Source organism: Heterocephalus glaber, unplaced genomic scaffold (assembly GCF_053883595.1).
Source record: "Heterocephalus glaber isolate CG9 unplaced genomic scaffold, H.glaber_assembly_v1.0 deba00001564, whole genome shotgun sequence".
Taxonomy (NCBI): domain Eukaryota; kingdom Metazoa; phylum Chordata; class Mammalia; order Rodentia; family Bathyergidae; genus Heterocephalus; species Heterocephalus glaber.
The window spans coordinates 5,802,899-5,826,268 of NW_028258351.1; the positions used below are offsets into that span (position 1 = coordinate 5,802,899).

General features: G+C 55.3%; 1 protein-coding gene across 2 annotated transcripts in view; it reads right to left on the minus strand.

The window, feature by feature from the left end:
- Positions 1-3,114: 3,114 nt before the first annotated feature.
- Tmem132e (transmembrane protein 132E) overlaps positions 3,115-23,370 on the minus strand; it is a 53,689-nt gene continuing 33,433 nt past the window's right edge. The window contains exons 2-9 of one of the 2 annotated variants that reach the window (XM_087191491.1): positions 14,332-15,262; positions 12,930-13,076; positions 12,526-12,718; positions 11,721-11,864; positions 9,269-9,474; positions 7,301-7,493; positions 6,118-6,309; positions 3,115-5,240 (exon numbers count right to left, since the gene is read on the minus strand). In XM_087191491.1, the coding sequence (XP_087047617.1) occupies positions 4,188-5,240; positions 6,118-6,309; positions 7,301-7,493; positions 9,269-9,474; positions 11,721-11,864; positions 12,526-12,718; positions 12,930-13,076; positions 14,332-15,262 (3,059 nt within the window). In that variant the 3' untranslated portion in view covers positions 3,115-4,187. Of the gene's footprint in view, positions 5,241-6,117; positions 6,310-7,204; positions 7,494-9,268; positions 9,475-11,720; positions 11,865-12,525; positions 12,719-12,929; positions 13,077-14,331; positions 15,263-23,370 lie in introns of both variants that reach the window. The other variant, XM_013067739.3, reaches the window with a different exon arrangement.

The following is a 23,370-nucleotide window of genomic DNA, read 5'->3' on the forward strand; positions in this document are numbered from 1 at the left end:
ATCTGCGACAAGGTGTAATAAGTTCTCATGGAGCCATTGTAGCAAGGATGGGGCTGTTCCCAGCTTCCCAGTTTCTCTAGCTGAGTCCCAGAGGTTAGGACAGGGGCAGCCTCACACCTAGCTCCTTGCACCAGGCATCTCTACTTGTGTCACCAGCTCCCCAGGCCAGCTCAGCAACTGATCAGGAAAGCCTGCTGCTTTTCCTCTCTGGGTCGGGGGATGTTTGTCTGCTGTAATAGTTGGCTGGGGGTGAAGGGGGGTGAGAGTATAGCCCCTCGGCCATGATGCCTACTCCTACTGCTCATCTCCCTAGCCTTGTCCTTCTTGCCAATGTCATCAGCTGTCTTGGGACATGGCAAAGAGTGGGTGGGTTTGGAGCTGCCTCTGGGTCATGTCTAAACTGGAGAGTTTAGGCAAGTCCCTTGCCCTCTCTGTGCCTGTGTCTTCATGTGCAACCCAGGAGTAGGAATTCTTACCTCCAAAACTCTTGGTAGAAATACAAATGGTGAGCCAGGGGCATCTTCAGCCAGGCTCACAGATATTCCCTAGGCGTAGCGATTTCCATGTTTTTTCACCAGTGGGGAATTGAGGGCTCAGTGCTGGTGATATACTGGCTGAAGAACACACAGCAAATACACAGTCAGACCCTAGGAGTCCCTGTCAAGTTGTCTTGGGATGTTCAGTCCTTTGAAGTAAGAGTTTCCTTCTCCAGTCCACTGATTATATCTATAATTTTCTCAGTTTGGCTCCAAACTCTGTCCCTGCCCCAGGAGCTTTCTCATTTGCAGAGCTCGGTGCCTGGCTTGTGGTAAGTGCTCAATCAATATCTGTAGAAGACCAGCATTGAGGACCATCCAGGGCTGGTGTGGAGACGGGTGGAGGGGTGTGGAGCTGGCCCAGGTGGGGACATGCAGCAGCAGGTTCTCCATGCTTCCTGCATCTCTGCTCCGCCTTCCCGCTGTGGCTGTCTGGGAAATCTCATTTTGCTCACGAGCTGATTCATGAGCCCAGTTCTCCAGTGCTCCCAGAGCAGCTCTCTGTCAATAACTATTCTTTACAAGGTCCCTCGATTAGTTTTCAGGGTTGAAGACAAATTTTTAAAGAGGAGTTCAGTGCCAGGGCCATTCCAGAAAGGCTGTCAACTTAATGTCCTGCCTCGCTCCCCAAAAGGCTGCTCCTGCTCCCTTGGACTCTCAGAGGGTCAGTCTTTGCTGCTGTAGCAACTGCTCTTGGGTTCTTGTGAGTGAACAGAGTTGTGAGAGCTGGGGAGATAGGGGTGGAGTCCAGGGCAGCTCATGTGGCTCTGGCTTTGTTCTGAGGTCTGCTGTGTGGCCTTCGGCCAACCGCTCCTCTTCTCTAGACCCTCATCTCCACATTGGTTAAAGCAGACAGGGGAAACACAATTCCCATGGTATCTACTTCCTCCCCTGCAGGGCAGGTCCCTGGAGATAATTAGGAAAGGAGGTCTCAGCAACGAAGCAGCAGCTCATATCCCCTCCTGTTGCCTCCACAGGGAATGAAGTAGTCAGTGAATCTGCCGATGAACCACTGCATGCACCAGCTCTGTTCATACTGCCCTGCTTGGGCCCTCAGCCTCTTAGCTGCAGCATCCTCTCAACCTGCCCCTTAGTCCCTGCCCTCCTTCCACCTGCCACCTGGGGACAGGGAGAGCTGGACCTCAAGTATGAACCTGAGCCCACCACATTCTCAGTGTCCTCCCCACCTTTGGATGGATGCTCTTTGCTTTTCTCTATGGCCAAGGATTCATGCTCTGGCCCGAACACCCTCTGGCTTCCTTAACCATTCCTAGCCATGTTCTCAGCAAACATAGCCTGAGTGTGTCTTCCCCTCCTCTGTGCCCCAGCCAGCCAGGGCAAAGCTGTATGGCCATCCCAGATGATGGCAAGTGGCCTGTCTGTCTTCCCTGGGGGGGCTGGAGGCTCTGCAGCATAGGCCTGTAATGTTTGCTAGGAACCTACTAACTCCAGGTACCATGTTAGGCGCAATGGGTTATGAAGTTATTGAGATCTCTGTGCCCCTCTAGGGTCCCCTAGGAGCTCACCATCAGGGCAAGCTCACATAGCACATGTCTGGTGCTCTGGGAGCTCTGTGGCTGGGCACTGTGCACAGCTTTCAGCAGCTGCCCCCTTGCAACTGAGCTAACACATGGCAGGCAGAGACGGCTAGCCTCTAGTTTCTTTCAGATCTGCACTTTGCTTGCAAACTAAGGCACAGGTGGGGCGAAATCCATTTACTGAGACCCTCTTTGGGCCATGGATTGTACCAGGTTCCCTGTCTGCTATTGGGCACTGCATTGCACATTTTACATACATGATCTCATTTAATTCTCACAATAACCACAGAGCTGCCAAGATGGGTGGAACAGATGGCCTTGGAAGCCAGGCTTCTTTGAGGTCAGGCAGTGGCACATTCTAGCAGTACCAGTGCAGCCCCTGTCTGCTGTAGCTCCCTTCCCAGAGATGGGCTGCAGTTCCTCCTCTCCAAGAGGGTTGTTGTACCACCTGTCCAGAGCCCTGGAGGCTGACTAGCCACCCTGCAGGCCAGCCTCCTTTCTCTCTACCCTGGCCTGGAGCTCCCAAGCCTGCCACTCTCCCCATGTTGCTGCCTGTGCTGGGAGAGGAGTCCTGGGGCTATGGAGACCCAGTGTGTGCTCTGTACAGCCTCTCCCAGCAGTGGGAGGGGGACTCCCTGACTGTCTCCTCTATGGTGGAGCCCCAGGCTTCCCCTTGAGCATGAGGAGGAGGCTTCCTTCAGAGTGGTAGGAAGGGTTTATAGTGCAGGAAATGAGCAAGCTCAGGCAGGCACACCAAGCCTCTCCTCAGTCTCTGTCCCCTCCCTCCTCCTAGATGCTTCTCTGCCCTTCCCTCTCTCCTCTGAGCCAGGCACACCAGACTCCCACAGGAGCCACATCTTCTCAAGGGCGAGTTTCCAGGTTGGAGCGTTCTTCATCCCTGGATGTGGCCATCCCCATGGCACCAGAGTCTAATGGGCCTGGCTGTAGGGGAAGGAGAGCAGGACTACAGCTGTGTGTGTGTGTGCGCGCGTGCACGTGTGGACATGCTCATGCACACAAGAGACAGAGTCAGCCATGTGTACTGTCTGTTTGCTGGGAGCTGCTGCCCCCACCCCCAGTCTGATGGCCTCCATTTATTTATGAAAATATGACACAGTGGTGGGCAGAACCCAGAGAAAGTGGCCACGGGGTGGGGAAGTGGAGGTGCCAGCTCCCTCCGGCCTTAGCACTCTCCAGGTCCTTCACACGCTCCCAGGTGCCCTCTTCTCCCAGCCAGGGATTCTGCACTGGAGAGATGGTGGCTGCCCACCCTGTGGCACAGAGGGAAGCAGTGTGAGCACAGCCAGGCGGCTAAGGTGTGCTAGTGTGGATCTTGCTGCGGCAGAGGGGCACCGTCTCCCTGCACCCCGAGGTCCACAGTGCAGGGGTGTGGTGTGGCCAGACAGAGATGAGGACTCCTCTTGCATGGGCCCTGTCGCAGCCCCAGAAGAACCCAGGAAGGTGCCTGCTTGGCACCAGGCCCCTCTGTCGAGTCAGCTCTGGGACCTGGGAGGCACCCAGAAGCCTGCAGTTGTCACAACTGTCCCCAAAGCCCCAAATGTTTTGTCTGAAGCAAGATCTTCAAGATCTTCGGCAAGGCAGGCAGCTGCCACCTCCCCACCCTGCAGGATGGAAATCCCTGAATATTGGTTTGAGGAAAGTCTTTGTGCAGCCTGTGACACAAAACCCGCCAAGTCGCCCTGCACAAGGGGGAAGACAGGGTGCTCAGGAGGCAGGGCCGGGCACAGAGTGGGCCCACCTCGCCCAGGAGCCGGTGGCCTCCGAGCCTCACTCTTGGGCAGGCGTTGCTGGAGACTGGGGTGGGGGAGGTGAGGGGGTTGGTTTGGGAAAGGGTAGAGTGAGGCCGGGATCACTTTCCTCCTGCAAGCCAGGGAGGAAGGAGCGCTCTACCTGCAGGGGGCGTGAGAGGGTAAAGGTGGGTGACAGGCGGGGCCACACCAGGGAGGTGGCTGTTGGCTCAGAGCAAAGCTGCAAGGGCAGGGGATAGAAAATCAATCAGCTGGCCCTGCATCAGTGTGAGCTGGGGGTCCTGGCTGCGTCCCACCTGGAGCAGACTGCACGGGGGACGTCCCAGCCACCCCAGACGGTGCCTCTATGCAATCTGTTTGATTCTGCGCATGTAATTTTGCAGGTCCGGAGGTGGAGTAGGCCTTGTGGTGCCTGCCACATCCGGGCAGCCCCAACCCAGTTCCTCTTCATCCTCATCTTCCTCACCAGCAGGCACTGAGTCATAGGCCAGCTCCTCTGAGGGCAGTGTGGTGAAGGTGGTGAACTTCACCCTCTTGCGCTTGGAGGTGGGCGAGCTGGCAGGGTCCTCGGCCTGGTCCCGGGCCGAACCACCAGAGGAGCCGTCGCCCCGGCCATGCACCTGGCTCTGGACGCTGGTCTGCGAGCTGCCGCTGCTGTGGTGGTCGCCGTGGCAGCAGGCAGGCACAGTCTCCAGTGGGTTACCGACCGGCGGCGAGAGCTCGCCCTGTGCCCTCAGTGGCTGCCCGTTGCCCAGGAACACCCAGTGGTGGGAGTGGTCCATGCTGGTCTGGCCTTCCGGTGGGATGCGCTTGTGCCGGTATCGCAGCACGAAGACGATGCAGTTGATGAGGAAGACAAGGATGGCGAGGCAGAAGACCCCCAGCAGAGCATACATGCCGATCTCCAGGTCGGTCAGGCCGCGGGGCATCTGCAGGAAGCCAGTGGGCAGTGGCAGGAAGTCTTCTGTGGGTGGCATGGCTGGGCTGGATGTGCCCGGGCCGGGGCCCTCCAGCGCAGGGACCCCCGTGCCTGGTGGACCAGCTCCTCGAGCCTCGTCCTCGCCACCACCAGGCCCCGGCTGGCTGGGGCCCGGGTAGTCGTAAGTGGGGTCCTCCTCGTCCCGCCCAAAGTGCACCCGCAGGCCCACAGGGGTCGTGGCCAGCACACTCTTGCGCTTGGTTTTCTGGCAGCTCTCAGCAATGGTGAGCTCGGCGCGGAGCAGCTCCCCTGACCCCTCGGCCTTGGCCACCACCAGCGGGAAGGCCCGGTCCTGGGTCACTGTGGCCACTCGCTCGTCCAGGCTGCTCACCAGCAGCCCATAGTCCCGGGGGCTGTAGAGGGAGAGTGGGGCCATGGTGCCATCACTGTAGGAGAGCCAGAGGCTCAGGAGGGCTTCCTGGGGGAGGAGGAAGACGGGACAGGAGTCAGAGCCTCTTCTGAGTCTTTCTGGCTAGATTCTGAGCTTGTGAGACCAGGACCAAGGGCTCCTGGCCCCTGCTGTGCCCCCAGTGGTGGAATGGAACCTGGCATGGGGCAGGCACTCGGGAACCCTCCTGTGGGTGGGAGTGCTCCCTGCCCAGGCGGGTGCAGAGAGTGAAGAGCAGGTTGCACGGGCATCTAGACCTCGTACGGCCCTGAGATCGCTCCTCTCCTCTTGATAAACTGAAGGAAGCTCTGCAGAGGTAGCCCCATATGTCCATGCTTGACCTTGGGGATTCCTCAACCACCCCCAACCTAATGAGGGTCCATACCTGCCCCCGCCTCCTCCTCCATCAGCCAAGACCATCTGGGGATCACCCTCCCCGCAGGTTCGGGGGCCGAGCCCAGAGAGAAACGACGGACCCGGGCACACCGTGTTAGGGTGAGGAGCCCTGCGTCCTGGCTCCTGGCCCATCGCAGACACCCACTTCCCACTCCTTTGGCCTCTCTCCTGTCACCTTCCCACCTTGGTCTTGAAGCCGGGGCTCATGATGTGTGGCTGGGGCTCCAGGCATGGGTTTGGGTACTTCCTGGGGGTGAGCCAGAGGCGACTGCCCTCTGGGAATCCAGGAGGGGACCCTCTGTGGAAATGTCTCGGGGTGGCAAGTGGAACAAGCGAGACTGTGCTCAAAGCCTCTGTGCAAGGAGCAGTGGGTGGGGCAGGCGGGGCTCTGAGGGCAGACAGACCACCCATTACCTAAAGTCCTAACTCAGGGGCTCATGGCATGAGAGCAAGACAGAGTCCCCCAGTGTACACCCCAGACTACCTGGCTGGCTAGCTGGGAACCAGTTACCTGCTTGAGGAAGCTGAGGGTCTGTTGGGCAGCTGTGGTTGCCAGGATTGTGTGGCTGCTCCCGGGGCTGGGCCGCAGGGAGAGGGCCAGGCTGGCCACCACCTGGGCCTGCAGATGTGTGATGCTGACCTTCTCCTCTGTCACTGTCAGCAGTGTCTCCCCCAGCACAGCCTCTGTCAGCGGGGACACCACCTGAGGCAGACAGGGTGGGGGTGGGAGAGGGCCAGGACAACAGCAGCCCCTAGCCAGGGTCCCTGCCTAGGGTCTCCAGCACTTCCGGAAGAGATTCCCATATGGTGGGGCTGGCAGGAAGGCAGGACTCCAAGCCCTGCACATGAGAACCAGGGTCCAGGGGTCACAGGAGAGTCACAGGCTCAGCCGGGAACACAACTAAGAGAGGTGAGCTGATTTTAAGGAAAGCAAGCCACCCCCAGAGATGAATGGCAACTGATGTTCAACTTCAGTGTCAGGGAGACAAAAGGGAGTGGTGGGGCCTGTGGCCAGTGGGAGAACCCGTGCTCACTGAAAGGGGACGCTCAGCTTGGCTCTGGTCGATCCTTACTGGCTGACACTGCAAGTCTGGCTTTGCCAAATTCGTTCTTTGGTAAACCCCACAATCTAGATTATCTTTTAAAATGAGAAACGCCTCAATTTTGAAATGTTGGATCATTGTTTTATGTACAACATATATCTGCAGGCAGATTCTGGCTCATAGGTCACTATTAATAATCGCTTAGGTAGGTGACGTCTACCCAGACACAGTTGTTAGAAAGGAAGGTCAAAGTTAAGTTCCTAGGTCCTCAAACTTACCTTCCTGCTGTTCCCCCTCCCGCCTATACCTGTTCTGGGGGCAGGGTGGGTAGAGTCTGCTGGAGTCACCTCACTGAATGGGGCAAGGTTGATAAATGCTGATAAAGCTTGGCGTGAGAACCCGACCAAGAGGAAGCTTAAAGAATTTGATCGTGGGTGCTGCAATCCTGGGTAGAGGGCAGGCGGGAAAGAACTGATTCTGGGACCAGGTGGGGTCCGTCCCAGAGCCTGAGGCCCCTGACAGTGTCCCTGTGTGCTCAGATGCACCCAAGCCTACCTTAAAGGGGGTGGTGCCTGGCTCCAGGCCGGCCAGGGTACTACTGTCCACCATGTGTGCCACACGGGGGTCGCCCACCCGCATGAAGTCACTGACCAGGTCTGTGACCTCCACCAGCCAGTCTGGGCCCAGCATGGTGACCACCTGGTCGGTGCCCTCGGAGGACGTCGTGTGGAACTGGGTGAAGACCTGCAGGGTGGAGTGCTGGTACTGCAGGGTGCAGCCCCTGCTGGCACTCTGCCGCCGCTCCTCCTCCTCCTCCTCCTCATCCTCGCTCTCCCGGGCAGACCTGGGGTGGATACGTGCCAAGGTCAGGGCTGGTGGGGCGAAGAGGCCCCTGCCTGGCTGTCAACTAAGCAGTCCCTCCCCTCAACCCTGCCCTGCAGGCTCCTCTCCAGCTCCCTGTGCGTGCGGTGGGGAAGCTCTGCAAAGAGCAAGCCACTCCCCTGGCTCATGCCTTCCATCTCTGGGTGCACCAGGAGTCCCAGCTCTCTCCTCCTAGAAGGGGGCTTCTTTGAATTTATTTTCAGTGCTTGGGATGAAATCCCGGATCTTGCACACGCTAAGCACAGTTCTGCCATTGAGTCCCATCTCCAGCTCCTTCTTTGACCCCTGTAATCCATGTCTGGGAACAGCTGGCATATAATCCCAACCGTAACTGCTTCTCTTCTAAGTGCTGGTACTGTGTGTGCTCTACGCTGGAGTGAGTAGGGGCTCCTTGTTATAGAGTGCCACAAACTTAGCTGATTTGTGTCCTAGAGTTGTGTGGAAAGTAGAAATTGAAGGTCACAAACTTGGATGTTTAGCAGAGGAGATTTCCAAGTCCAGCATGGAAGGTGCCACCTGACTCCCTCTTGCTGCTTTTTAGTAAAATGTGAGAGGAGAGAGAGAAGCTGATATACAAAAGGGAACTTGGACTTGATTAGGGAAATCCTTGGCCCATGAAAACTGCAAAAGATGCTAAAATCAGGAGACTTGTGGGCAGGAAGGCACGTTCTGGAGATAAAGCTTGCTGGTGCTTGGTTAGTGTCAACCAGGCAGAATATTCATCCACAAGGAGGGCTCTTCGCTGTGTTAACTAATTCAATCCTCACAACAATCCCAGGAGGTATTATCCTGCCTATTTAAGGCACAGAGAAGTTCCATAAACAGCCCAAGACTGCACAGCCGGTAAATAATAACATTTAGAGCAGGCTGCCTGGCTTCAGAGTCCACTACATCCTTACTAAGAGCAACAGCCCCATCATCACAGCTGGTCAGCAGCGCAGAACCACAGGCTTTACCCCAGACTGGCAGAATCGAAAGCTGCGTTCTAACAGCATGCCCGGGCGAGAGTGTCTCCATCTGGGTCCGAGAGGTTCTGGTTGGCACTGACTTGCTCTCTCAAATCTCTGTGGAACTGAACTCAGCCCACTTCTCCCATGGCCACCTGCTTCGATCTCCTGCCTTGTGCCCCAGCTGCCTGACTCTTTCCTTTGCTTCTCTCCCGTGCTGGGCTTTCTCTCCGCAGCACACAGTGGGCGAGGGGAGCATGGTGGGGACACAGGAACATGCCCCCCACCCAGAGGGCCCCGGCTGTGTGAGTCAGGGAGCGGGGGGCAGATGCACAGGGGCCGTGCCCCTGCTTTGTCTCCTCTGTGTTGTCGGCCTGACTGTTTTCTCTCTCTGCCTCCCTGGCCCAATCTTTCCACTTATCCGTAAAGATATAGATCAAGAGTAAACTCTTCTAAGACGACTCCCTTGATTTCTCCTGGAAAGAGTGGGGTCTTCTCCTTTGTGACACCTGACTCCCTGGACAGGGGGCTTCCTACTCACCAGTGTGCTCTGTGGCATGTGCATGACTGCCTGCCCTACTGGGCAGAGCTTGGCTGGGTCAGGCACTGGCCGCAGCCACCCCATATTTTCAAATACCTGTCAGTGCCCAGCACATAGTAGATGTTCAATCAAAGTTTGCTGAGTGCACAGCTGACTCAGACTGTGTGTTCCTTGGGTCTTATATACACACACAGATCAGACTGTGCTGAAGCTGGGTCCACCCAAGTGTGTCCCGAGAGTGCACGGTACCTCCGGTCCGGGAGGATAGGTACCCTCCAGCCCTTCACTTGGCTGAGGCGGGCATCTGAGAGCTCAATGTGCAGGGGCAGCTTTGGCACCCAGACTGTCATTTCCAGGGGGGCACTGAGGACATCGTAGCGGAAGGTGACTCTGGCATTCATGGATCCTCTAGACTCCTTTCCACTCACAAATACATAGTCGCAGCTGCTGGACACCTAGGGAAAGGGAGGAGCGAGATGACCATCTGACCCTGAAGGTCTTCCTGCAAGGCAGTGCAGGGGACCTGGAGGGAGAGAGAGAGAGAGAGAGAGAGAGGGAGAGAGAGAGGTGAGACTGCAGGGGAGGGGCAGGTGGAGAAGGCGCCGTCTCCTCTGGGAGGGGCTAACCTCTATCTCTGCCTCTCCAGAGATCATTCCTCTGCACTGGTGGTGGGAGGCATTTGCCCCTGCCAAGGGGCCAATGGGCAAATGTAATTACCAGGGGCAGTTTCTAACCTGCCAGCACCACATGTGGAGGGTGGAGGCGGAAGGGGGAGGGGGCCTCCCATGGCTGGCCCCCTTCCTGGCATGCCTGAGGCTCCAGAGCCAGGGGTCTTCCAGGCAGAGTCTAGAAGGTGCATGGCTAGGCAGGAAGGAGCCAGGGATGAGGGCAGGTCCACACCTCCTCCATGGCCTTGGTGGCACTGCTGCCCAAGAGAATGGGCAGCTGGTCAATTTCAAGTGAGGGGGCTGCTTGAGCCAGGGGTGGAGCTGAAGAACAGGGGAGGAAAACTCAGATCCGAGAGCCTGGGCCCAGCCAGATGGGAGGCTGCCAGCATGTGCCCACCTGGGTAGCAACCTGTATTTCTCAAGGTTCCCTGGGTAAAACCACATGCCACTGGGCACATTTTGGTGGAGACCAGCGCCCACTCACAGAGGGACACTGCCAGAACTCCAGGGCAAATGCAAATGGCTATGTGCATAAGTGTGCCCACACACACCTGGCACGCTGGAGTGGATCCTGCGTGCACATGCATCTTGGGCTTCTGCCCGTAAACGCTCATGGGACACAACCTTGAGACTGCAGGAAGGTCTATCATGCAGCCAGTGGGCTGGTAGCACCCTGGAGGCTTTGCAGAGATGGGGTGGGGTACTAGGATGGTGGCTCATGTGAATCATCTCACAGGTGCATAGAGGGAAGTGGGGACAGCAGCCCTGCCAACAATGCTCATTTCCCACCTGGGAAGGCAGAGAATTCCATCTGCAGGCTGGTGAGTTCCATTTAGAATGCTGGCAGACCCCACACAGAACTGGAGTACACTTCATTGAGATTTGTAACAAATTCCATTTAGAATCCGCCTTACTTCCCTTCCGTATCTGAGCCATCACTGGGGTGGGGGAGTCTGGGTGGAGAAGAGGCGCTGGATGAGGGCTCTTGGGAGCAGGTGTGTTTGGTCCTGTCCCAGCCTGCAGCAGCAGACAGACCCATGGCCTGGAGCAGCGAAACCGCCATGGCAGTGGAGGGGTGCTGTGTGCTGAGCCTCTGCTCTGATTCCCCTGGAGGGCAGGAGTGGACAAGGAGCCCCACGCTCCCAGACTTACAGGGCCCCAGAGGCAGTGCATGGGGGGGGGGAGCCGCTGGGGAGAGAGAGAGAGACAGAGAGAGAGGGGGAGGGAGAGAGAGAGGGAGAGGGCACGAGCGCTAAGAGAAGTTGTGCTGGAGCCTGGCACAGCACATGGCTCACCCACATGGGTATCAGGGTTGGTCACACTCTCCTATGACTGCCTTCCTTCTCCACTAACTCCAACCCCATCTCAACTCTGACTACCATCCAGAGCCATAAGGAGAAACAAATCTGGAGGCCTCTGGGGGAGCTGGCAAACCGGCACCAAGTTGGATGGATGTCCTGTGTGCTGGGCTGTGGAGGACCTGGGAGGAGGGAGCTATGGCTTGGGAGTTGAAGGATCTGGGGTGGGATGGGAGCATGGCTCAGTACACAGCCTTCAGTCCTGGCCTGACTCACAGGAGGCTTCCTTGTGAGCTTCATCTCCCCCACTGGCTCCTGGCACCCTGTGTTCTGACCAAGTTTTTGAGGGTCCCTCTCCCCCACTGATGCCCCCTTGTCCAGGGTCTGTCACATATCAGGGCTTAGTAATGACTCGTGGGGCTGAGTTCAAGTTGTCAGTAGTGTCTTTTCCCTGAGGCCTGCCATGTTCCTCCAGGAAGCCCACCAGAAGTGGCTGTAGGGGCTGGACGAGGAAACCCGTGAGGACAGGCTGATTCTCCTAAGTGTAGTGGGCTTGGGTAGTGTAAGCTTGGTACTGGGTGGGGGGCATCTGCTACAGGAGAGGAGTCTGGGGCAGGTGGGAGAGCATCATCTTCAAGGGTAGGTGACAGGAGTCACCTGCATTCTGGTTGGGGTTCTGCTCCCCTGGAGGCCCGAGGCCTTTTTCCCCAGAAGCCCTACCTCTAGCAAGCCTACCTTGATGATGTCCTCATTGTCGGACTCGCATTCCACTAGTGCAGAGACATCCAGGACCAGGCCGGTCACCTCGATGGCAATGACTTTGACAGGGATGGCCACTGTCCGGCCTGTCAGGATGGCTGTATTGATGATCTCTGTATCCTGCATGGAGGAGAGAGGAAGGAGACTCTGCTTCTTGTCCTCTTCTCTCCTGGAGGGCACGGCTCCCGGCTGCTGTCACTGCTCCGATGCATGTCTTTCCCACGGGGACAGGGCAGTGTGTGCAGGGATATGCTTCCACCCAGCCTCAGGCCCCTCCTCAGACGGCCTGCTTTCTTGGACTGCTGCAGTGGCCTCAGGGTCCCCTCACTCTGTGCCAACAAGCACCTCTTTCCAACTCCCATCTCTCCTCTACAGCATCTTCTAGCACCCCCAGGCTTGGAGAGTGACACCCAGAGCTTACCCCTGGCCATTCCAGGTGCTCAGTGATGGTCCCAGCAACCATTCCAGCCTGTCACCCCCTGCACTCTTGCTAAACCCATTGCTCCTTTGCGCAAACCACACATCGCCACCGCTGCACCTTTGCCCATGAAACCCCCTACCCAGGGCACCTTCCTCATCACTGACAATTAGGAGCCTTTCCTCCAACATGGCCTTCAAGACTCAACTGCATGGCCCCTCCACAGCCACTTCTCTCACTGCTGCCCTCCTCAGCACGGGCACCCGGCGCACGCAGAGTACATCCTCCCTCCGGAGCGCACACACCCCTTCCCACAGGCATGCGGACAGAGACATCCGCTGGCCTGCTCACCAGCCTGCTCACCATGGCCAGGGGCAGAATGGCCTGCACATCCCGCTGGATGACTGTGAGCTCCGTAACTGCCCTCTCCAGGTCAGGCAGGGCACCGTGGCCTCGGTAGTCGATGTGCCACATGATCCTGCGCTTAACTGACTGGCTGGTGAAGTTCTCCATCTCGAAGTCCAACTGCAGGATCTCCAGGGGGCCCTGGCCCTCCCTGCCGAAAGGGGCAGGAAAAGGACAGAGGATGAGGCAGGGAGCATCCCAGAGGCTCTGGCAACCTTAATGGGGACCCCATCCCTCCTCTGAGCCCTCTGAGCCTATCCCAGTGCACCCAGGTGCCCTAGCCCTGGACCTCAGATTACCCCACAAGCCTGCCTTCTCCACTGAGGATCCCCTAGGTGCCTGCTCCACAGAAGCAGACTCACCAGGGGGGCAGGGGTGTGCCCTGGGCCCAAGCCACATCCACAGTAGCTGTTGAGTGCTTTGCTCCAGTCAGCAGCTCCGAGGTCACATGCCACTGGCCACTCCGAGACTTGGTGCCTAGAAGGGTCACACCCTTCTTGGCCTTCACCCTGCAACAAACAGGAGGAAGAGGAGACAGAGGGTCAGGGTAGGGCTCACAGGCTGCCTACCTGGTCGCGGACCTCAGCTGCAGTTGGGGTAGGGGGAGCAGGTGAGTTGAGTTTTACACTTAATACTCGAGTGTGGCTCGGCCTGCTGTTGCTCAGTGGGGCAGCAATCCCTTCTATATCCTTGCCATGCACTGGTGACACTACTGCACACACCGCAGGGCTTTTTCAGAAAGCCCATAAGGACTAGGAACTTCTTCCTTTTTTGTAGCTGAGCTGTAACAGCTGGGGGTTTAGCTGCACCAGGAAAGAACAACTCCCCTCCACCTTAGTGGTGATAGCTCTTCAGACAGCTAAAGAAAGGAGGAAATGTTCTTTGTTCTCCTTTCCTCCTCTTCCTCCAATTGTTGCTTTTTGACAGTTTCAAATGACCTCATAGCCTAGTCACTCTCCTCTGGACACCCAGAACACGTTAGAGTAGTGTTCTATTGCAAATCGACACTTCAGCTGTGCTGGGACTTATAATTGTTACCTTCACCCTAATTCTATCTGTTCTACTTCTAGCAATGCAGTCTAAGATCTTTGATGACAAATCTAACTCATTCACATTTACATATCAATCATTAAATTGGATATGCCTCTTTCCAGGAATTGAGCTCAGAAGAAAGGGCAATACTCAAAGGGGCTGGAGGCCAATGCTGCTTGTTTGGGGCAGCATTTTGCTGGGCACTTTTTACGTCCTCAGAAGCCTCCAACATGACGCAGACCTCGGATCCCACAGTGAAACATCATTACATTGTGTGGAGATGGATGGCACGTGATTCAAGACACCTTTGAATTCACGAACTGTGTTAGTCTCAAGATATGGGAAGAGCTGGGTCTCCTGAAAATTTTTCTCCCGACTCTAGGATCAGGGTCAGTGTCCCAAGAGGCACCCACTTCCGCTCATTTTTTGATGAGAGCTGCTCTCTGGTCTCCATGTCATCTCCCGGGTCTCCGTCCCATCTGTAAAATGGGAGTTGTGCCACCTTATTCATTCTGCACAGCACACACGTGAAACCGACTTTCCTTTACCGTGACTCCATTTCCAGGACTGCAACCCCACAGGAAAGAACACAGAGCCTCAAGAAAGTGCAGCGTCTCCTGAGGCTCCTCCACTGACATGCAGAAGAGCCGGGATCCAGCTGGGCCACCCGCAGGGATGCCTCTGGAAGGGAAGCCAGCCTGGCTCCCAGCCAGTGACCCAGAGACCCCTTACCTGAGTGTGAAGTGCTCCACGCTGGGGCTGGAGGGCGAGGAGGAGTTGGGGGCCAGGTAGAGGAAGATGCTGAGCACCTCGCCGGGCTTGAGTGGCCGGTCTGGTAAGCGGATCATCAGGTTGCCGTCCAGCCGGTGTTCCTGCAGCGTCCTCCGCGGCGGTGGGCGGAACAGACTGATGCTGCCTATGCGCAGCAGCGGATGCTGTGTGGGGCTCTCTGCTCGCGCCCCCACGCCCTGGCCGGGCCCCCGCCGCGAGCCCCCACAGCCGCCCGCCGCGTCCGGGGCGTGCAGCGTGTAGTACAGCTCGGCCTGCTGGGCCTCCCCAGCCGCCTCGGGCTCCAGCTCGTCGGGGGACTTGCGGCGGGCGCTGGGCGGCAAAGCAGGCGCCGGGGGCCCGAACCAAGCCAGGGGCAGCTCTGCGCGGACCAGACAGGTGGCCAGGCCCCCACTGAGTCGGCAGGAGCTCTTGACCTCGCGGGCGTCACGGAAGGCGTGCAGGCGGACGCAGGGCAGCCGCTCAGTGACGCCGAAGTCGTCCCAGTCACGGCCGGCCACATAGAACAGCACCTGCGCCACGGGCTGCGAGGCGGGCACGCGCGCGCGCACGATGAAGGCCCGCACCTTCCAGTTGACCGTCAGGCGCTCGGGGATGTCCAGGGTGCTGGACGGCTGCAGGAGCTCACGCGCCACCACCTGGCTGGTGCTGAAGGGCCCCAGGGACACGTTGAGGACCGGCAGCTCCTTGGTCTGGAACACCACGAAGGGCTCAGAGCGTTGCAGGGAGCCGTTAGTCACCACCCGCGACGGTGGCCGCGCCTCCCGCAGGAAGAAGGCCAGCCGCGTGTGCGACAGGCGGTAGCTGACCGGAAGCACGGGGCTGGCGGGAGGCCCCGGCGGGGTGGGGCTGGCCGGGTGGGAACGGCTGGAGGCTGGGGACAAAGAGGCCTGCAGTTAGGAGGGCCCTCAAACCCCCCAGCCACCACGACTCCCACTGAGACAGAGGGCATCTGCTCTCCAACCGGGCAGGTCGCCCCCTGGCTCTGGGTGCTAAGCCTGGCATTGTCTTTGGTGCCGTGTTAATTACCCTCTCACCCTTGCATCACTTCTGCTCTACAACCTAGGGGTGAAGCTAATCTCCCCACAAAGCCTTTTGAAGCTTCTCTGAGGTTCTGTACCCTGGTGTCCGCAGGCCCACCAAAGGAGTATGAAGACTGTTTCAGCCTCCAAGTGCCCTTGGGAGGGCTTTCCGAAGTCCTGTGCCTAAAGGGCTGAGCAGGGCTCCAGCGCCAGGTAGTGGTAACTCTCACTGTGACCCACACCTGCTGCGGGATGTGCTCAGTGCTCCACCAGCACCTGCCGGTGTGAGCCTCGGATCCAGCCTTGGAGGGAGGACTGTTCCAGTCTCCATCAATGCATTTGCTCTGTGAAGAGCTTTTTTTTTTGAGTGCCCATTCTTACACCTTACAGAGAAGCACTAAGGCGTGAGGCACACACACAAGGAATAAACCCAAACCACATGGGGGACAGGGGCCAGCTGCAGGACTGGAACTTGGGGCCACATGATTCTCAAACCCTAGCCCTTTACTGTACCTGCTGTCTTAGATGGTGTAGTGACGGTGAACCTTTCAGAGATAAGTGCCCAGACTGCAATCCTAAACCCACTGATCTATCACAAAGTGCCAACAGTGTAATTAAACCTGAATACTGAGGTTTTTGTTTAGAAAAAAATATCTCATACATTAACATCTTTTGTCTTAAAAGAAAAACAAATAACATGCGTGCCATAGTTTGCCACCACTGGTGTAGTCTCCAGAGAGCCCCATCTCCTCCTTTTCCCTCTCACCACACTCTATATGAACAGGAATTTTGTCCTCAGTTTCCCAGACCTAAAAGTGGGCCTTGGGTTTGACATCTCCTTCCTCCCAGTCCCTTCCCACTTCTGCCCAGGAAGCTGCCAAATTCTAGGTCGCTGGCTCGTTGCTCTGTCCTCCACTTGCAGAACTCTGTCTCTGTTCTGGCCTCACTCTTGGCAAGGCAACGATGTGACACTGCCTAACTGTGTCTCTTTTGACCCTGTCCTACCCTCTCACTGATATCGCTGTCTCCGTGGTGGCCAGAGTGGTCCGCCCTGCTCACAGTTGGCACCTTGGCACTCCTCCTTCCCAGCTCAACACCTGGTGGGAAGATCTACAGTGGAGGGCTGGAGCTTGAGATGCTTTTGCAGGTCTTCCCAGGGACTTTCTGAGTGATGTCCCTTGAATTTAAAATCAGGGTGATGATACTTCTGGTCTTGCAGTGTGACACATTGCCATTTGTTTTAAGAATTAAATAGGAAAATGCTATAAATTGTGCAACACAATGCAAATATGTATAGATATTATTAAAGAATCTCTCCTGCCTGCATACAAAATAAAATTCAAACCCAGTTCATGCCTGAGTGTGGCATTCAGAGTCCTCTACATGTGGCCCCAGGTTCTTCCTTCCCCTGGGGTTCTCTTCCTGAGCCCCCGCTGATAGAGTAACTGGACAGCTCACTGCCATCACTGCCCCAGATGTTGCCTTGTCTCCCCTCTGCATCCACCTCTCCTTTTATGAACCTGAATCTTCCTCCCAGGTCCAGTTCCAATGCCACCTTCTCTAGGAAGCCCTTCAGGATGTCCCCTCAGCTCCTGGGAATTCCTCTACTCTTTGTTATTCTCAGAGGATCCTCTCACCACCTGCTGGCCTAGGAGCTACTTATTACCAGGCCTTGCCCCAAGCAGGCCTTCAACAAGTCACAGCTGATCACACAGTTGACTGGGCGAATTGCAGACGACTCCACCTCAAACAGGAGACCTTGAGTCAGTACTAAGCACTACCTGCAGTTCCTGCATAATCATCATTTTACCACTATCCCTTGAACCTTGACAGTTTCCAAACATTCACTCCCAGTTCCTCATCAGAGGACTGAACTAAGAATTCTCTGCTCGCAAGGATCCTGTGTATCCATCTTATTATTTAAAAAATCTGCAGGTTAATTTCCTCATTGAAAATTATGGAAACTGGCTTGAGGTGCTGCAAAGGCGCTATGGGCCAGCTAGGAGAGGAGTGCTACTCTGTCTCACCGCTCCTCCTTAGGGCTCCTCCTTGGGGCTCCTCCCGAGCAGCCCTCAGGACTTTCCTGGTTGGCCCATCATCCCTGGTTGCCTCTGCTGCCACCCAGGAGGTGCAGCTGCAGCCAGACATTCTGTAGCCTGCTGGGGCCTGGCTGTTGCTGGGGCAGAAGTGGACAGTGTAGTCTGAGATGAAGTCAGGAAGATGTCTGCAGAGAGAAGGAGAGTCTTCCTGCCTGGTGCCTGGAATCCCTGTCCCATGGCTACCCTGCTTTCTGAGGACGTGTCCCTGCACCCTGGTGACAGGCCCCAAGGCATGCACGTGGGAGTCCAGGCAATGTTCAGAGTCAGGGAGTCAGCAGGAAGCAGGCAAACAGAGGCTTCACACTCCAGGTCAAGGCCTCCTCCTGCCACAAGCTCCCTAGGAAAGTTGCTTCCCATTTGTAGCCCTCAGTTTCCACCTCTAAAATGACATCAGCCCCTCCTACCTCATAGGGATGTTGACAGTAACCAAGAGACTCAGCTACAGGATATGCTTGGTGAACTGCAGAGCAGTCCCCAGGAGACGGAACACTGCTCATGTGGTGGGGATGTCCAGGGCCTATGGGTACTGGGTCTTGGCTTAGGACTGGTCTCCGTGCTTGTGCCTTGGGCTTAGAGAAGGGCGGCTGAGTTAGGTGAGTGAGTGCTCAGGACGCAGGGTGGGGTGCGGGAGGTCAGAACACTGACCCTGCCCTCCATAGCCATCCCCAGGAGCCCCCAGAGGCTGCTAAGTGGCACTTAGTCCCATTTGCCCCCTCACCATTCTCACCTGATGGCTGACCATCTGGACCCCTTGGAGGCCCAGTGGGAGTGGAGGCTACCAGATGGGCACTGGACTCAGAGGGGAAGTGAAGGAAGGGAAATGTGCTTGCACACCCTCTCTGCCTCCTGGGGTGGAGAGCTGGTCTGGTAAAACCAAGATCCTAGATCAAACTGCTCTTGCTGCTCTCTGAATCTTCTGAGCCAATGTTTCTGCCTTAGGCCTCAGGTGTCTGTTGTTCCTTTTGCCTGGAACTTTCTCCTCTTGATAATCACACATCCCTCTCTGTCTTCCCAGTCTATTCAGGGTCATCTGCCCTGGTCATCCTGTCTACAGTGGCGTGTCACAGCCCCCTTGATCTCTCTCCAGCCCCTTTCCTGTTTTGTTTCCTTCATGGCAATCATAGCCACCTAACTTCATATGAAATGCCTGTGCCTGCTGCTCCTACCCACTGGGAATTGATCTCCATGCTGACACAGCCCTTGCTCTGCTCTGAGCAACTCTAGTGCTTAGAACATTTAGTGCTTAGCACATAGCAGGTCCTCTATCAATGCTTGCTGCAAGAATGAAATTCTCTGAATGAGCTGCCCATCACTGGCTGCGATTCATGGGGGTCATGAATTCCTCATCAGTGAGGCATCCAAGAGGACACTGGATAGCCACTGAGGAAGGGTTTCTGGCACTGGGCCTAGTGGCTCTTATCCCCTTTCAGCAACCTTGCAGATGAGAACCCTGAGTTTCTCATGGGGAAGTATGTACATTAAGAAAACAAGTAGTATTTGGAAAGGGGAGCCAGGAAGATGATGGAATGTTACAGTTTTCATATTTATGTCATCAGGATACCTAACAACACACTCCTGGAAACCTTGTGCATCACTCCATCCCTCTGAGGTCCCAAGGTATCTCTATGGGCGAGGCAGGATGTGTCCCTAAGGGCCTAGAACTAACTCATCTCTATTCTCCTGCTCATTTGTTCTGCAGCCAAAAAGAAGATGTGGGTTTTCAGGGACATTGTGCACCTCTGCATCTAAGTATGTGGCTGGGTTTGAATGTGAACATGCTAATTCACACACTGGCCTGCACCTCAGCACTGAGTTCTGGCTACTGTGCACCATGGAGCTGCCTGAAGCCCCCTTGAAGGAGGACAAGGTGGGTTAGGGGTGGGAGATCAACACAGAGACCAGAAAGAGATCAGGCCAGGCCCAGAGGCAGGAGAGAGAAGTGCTTCAGAGGTGTCAGGTGGGAGTGGCAACGTGGACTCTCCTTGGACTTCACTCAACACAAAGGAGTGGCCAGTAACCTCCGCACTAGTTGCATGCACACTAGGTGGGTGCAAACACACACACACACACACACACACACGTCTCAGAAGGTGACTGTTTGGAGCTAGGGTCTCTAAAGAGAGAACAAATTAAAATGAGGTTGTAAAGGCTCTTAATTGAGGGTAATTGGCCTCCTTATATGGAGAGAGCAGGACACAGGTATGCACAGATAGAGATGGTGTGAAGCAGAGGTGCCAAATGGCAGGAAGGGAGCCCTCCCCAGGAATGACTTTGCCATGCCTGGACCTCAGGCTTCCGGCCTCCAGAACTGTGAGAAGAAACATTTCAAGAGCCTAAGCCACCCCACTGTGGCACTCTGCTAAGGCAGCCCCCGCAAACTAACACACGGAGATGGGCTATTCTGCCCCTCACTGCCTCAGTTTCCCCAGGAAGATGTGGAAGTACCATTCAGAGGAGGAAGAGATGCAGAGATCACCCAGCTTTCGCAGATGGGAAAGTAATGGTGATGGAGGTGTTCCCAGCTCTCCCCAGCATCCCTGCCGAACTGTGCCTAACAAGTGGCCCTTCCCACAGGGGCTGGACCAGCTCCATCCACCCCACAAATGAAAGAGACAGAGGAATGAATAGCAGCTCCATGGGTCCTCAGAGGGGCATCCCATCTCCCAGAACCGAAAAGACGACTTGCCCATGGGGGTGGGGCCAAGGGTCCCTGCATCCTTCGACACTCAGCTCAGGCCTTGCCTCATCCCTGCAGCTCCTTCCAGGCCACCACCCCAGACAGAGCCTGCCCCACTCCCTTCCTCTCTTCTGCTGCTCTTCTTTGTGCTGCTCTGGTGCCAGAAAGGTGCAAATGATCAAAAAGCCCCTTCCACCACTGGCAGGCATGAGCTTGTTTTTTCCCATGCTTGCCTTTTTAGCAGCATCCTGGGATATGGCTAGACACCACAGCTGGACCACCTGTGCATAGGAAAAGGTGTGACACACAGAAGGTGCTCAACAAATGTCAATTTTACCTCTTTTTGAGGCTCAGGTACCTGGGCAGGGTCTCATCCCCTTTCCTCTCAGGTTGGCCCTAAGTATCTGGATGCCACCCCCAGATGCCCTTTTTCTAGGTTCAGAGGTCACCCCCCTTTATTGAGTACATAAATGAATCTCATGGAGATTAGGGCCAGGCCAGTGTGTGTGTGAGGGGGTGCCTCTGGCCATCTCCCTGCTTCTAATCAGAATCAGATGCCTCCTGCTTATGCCTCTAATTGTCCCCAAATTAAAACTAATCACTTGCAAATCAGAAAAAAAAATGTCATTAGCTTTGGTGCGTTTGAGGCTGAGGGACTCAGCAGGGCATGCTGGCAAGGCTCAAGGGTGCTAAGTTGCACTGTGAAAGGCTTAGCCTGCTCACCTGTGTGTGTGCACGCGCGTGTGTATGTGTGTGTGTGTATGGGTGTCTGTGTGCACATGCATGCACATCCACAACAGGTGTCAGTGTTTGGAGATCCTTCTACACTTGCTCCTGAATTTGCCTGAGCAAAAATTTGGCTGCAACAAACAAAATAACAGCAAACAAAGGCTAGGGACTAATCCAGGCTGACACATCAGAATTTCTAGAGGACAATCCTGCTAATCTGTGTGTTTATCAAGCAACCCAGGCATTGCTATTACCATAGAAAGTTGGGAAACAATGCTAAATAGGAAGGGTTGGTGAAAGTGCTAGAGAGGTTGTGACTCATCTGGCATAAAGACAGCAGTGCTGACAGTTAATGACAACCCAGAACACAGAACAGTATCTGGACCATATAGACACCAGGAAAATCTTCTGTGTCAAGTCTATGAATGAATGAATGAATGAATGAATGAATGGCAGGAGTAAGAGCCATGATAATTCAGACAGTGAGGATGTTAGGGGCCACGTAGTCTATGATCAGGAGGCCAGAGATAGCTATGCCCAGTGAACACTCCTCAAGCCAGACTTGGAGGGCCACAGGAGTGGTGTGACCTAAGGTTCAGGATGGACTGGCCCTGGGGACACACTCCTGTCCCCACAGAGCCACAGTGGAGAATGTGGAAACCACAGATGCATAGAAGTGGGCTGTGACCCAGGAGGATGGAGCCCTGCTCTTCCTTGGCTGGCTCGTAGGTCCAACCTGGTGTGCCATTCCTGTTTTCTACTTCCCCAGAGGCAATGGTACCAAATGGTTCCTAAGAGCAGAGTGCTGCCATGGAAAATAGCTAGCTCTTGAAAAAACAACTTGATTTTTTATTAAATGCGTGGTATTCGGGGCTAGCAAAGGCTAAAAGAAATGAGGCACTGCCTGGCTCCATTGGTAAAGGGTCAACTGGGTGAGTGTTTGTTCTAAAAGCAATTTACAAATATGCTTTAAAGGCCTTGAAACTGTCCATGCTCCTGAACCCAGCAGATTCCCCTTTGGGAATCTGATGAGCAGAAACCTGCTCAAGGATTTACACAGAAAGATGTTCACTGCAATGTTATGCTTAATAGCGAACAATTAGAAACAACCTAAAATGTCTAAAAGTGGGGTTGGGTTAAGTAAATGCAAACACACAAGAATAGATACAGGCATTCATTATAGACCAAGTTTTTCAAAACACTGTTTAGACAGATGGGGAAACTCTCACCAAATAGTGTGAGCTGACAAGGAAGGTGTGGAAGTGACTACAGGCACAATGCTAGTTTTATATAAAGAGATGCAGACCTTGGAAAGAAATGTGTCAAAATGCTAATGGTGGTTACCTCTGGGGGGTGGGGATTAGGAGTGATTGTGATTTTTTTACTTTTTGCTTTTATGTATTTCCCACTTGTCTGCAATGAACATGCATTGCTTTTCAAATTAGAAGGAAAGCAACAAATGTCTTTCAAAATGAAGAAATGTGTTTGAAGCTGTTTCAAGAATAAAAATAAAGGATTTTTTTTTTTTTTTTTAAAAAAGGAAACAAGAACTTGTGTGGCTTTGGAGTCACTCAAGCTCATATTCAAATCCTAGCTCTGACACCTTCTAGCTGTGTGATCTTGGGCAAGTTACTTAATCTCTCTGAGCCCTGATTTCCACCACTGTAAATTGAGGGTCACAGAACCTATTTCACAAAGTTGTCATGATTAATTAAAGAAGTAAGCTGCTTGATGCAGTCCTGGGTACAGTTGCTCAGTGTTCATTTGTTCCTTCTCTAACTCGTTCATTCCACACTTGTTGGTTATCCAGTTCTGAGAGGAAGGAAGTGCTGACTTGGTTTTCTCCAGCACTTGGTGCACAGTTTGGCTGGTGCCAGGTCCTTTGTCAACACCTGTTACGGCAAACAGGACAAGCAAGAGATGACAGGTGCATGAAGCAGTGTCCCAAGGGCCTTGGAAGAGGCACAGATGCTGGAAGAAGCGCTAGCTGTTGGGCCTAGGTGCCAGCCCTGGAGGCTTGGCCACTGGCCTGCTCTGGGAGCTGGGTCAGGTCCCCTGCCCTCTCTGGGCCTCAGGCTCCTCACCTGCCCTGTATGCCACTTGGGTAACCTAGGTGGGGTGGGGCCATGTCTGCAGGCAGTCCTGGGGCTTCTGGGTCAGGCAGAAGTGGCTGGATAAAAGCAAGTGACAGCTGGGCTGCCCCTTCCCCACTAGAACAAGGTCTCTGTGCTGCAGAACGGTGTCTTGGGCAGAGCTGTCCAGCCTGGGGAGCAAGCAGGGCTCAGACTCAGCCCAGCCCTGCTCACCATTCTCGGTGCCCAGTGTGGGGCTGCTTCTGGATTTGTCTAAGTTGAGCAAGGATGCCGTTCCTGTGGGAATGTCCCTACTCAAGGCTGGAGCGCAGTGAGCCATCCTGGGGTGGAGTGGAGGGCCCAGTGCAGAGGCAGCAGAATGG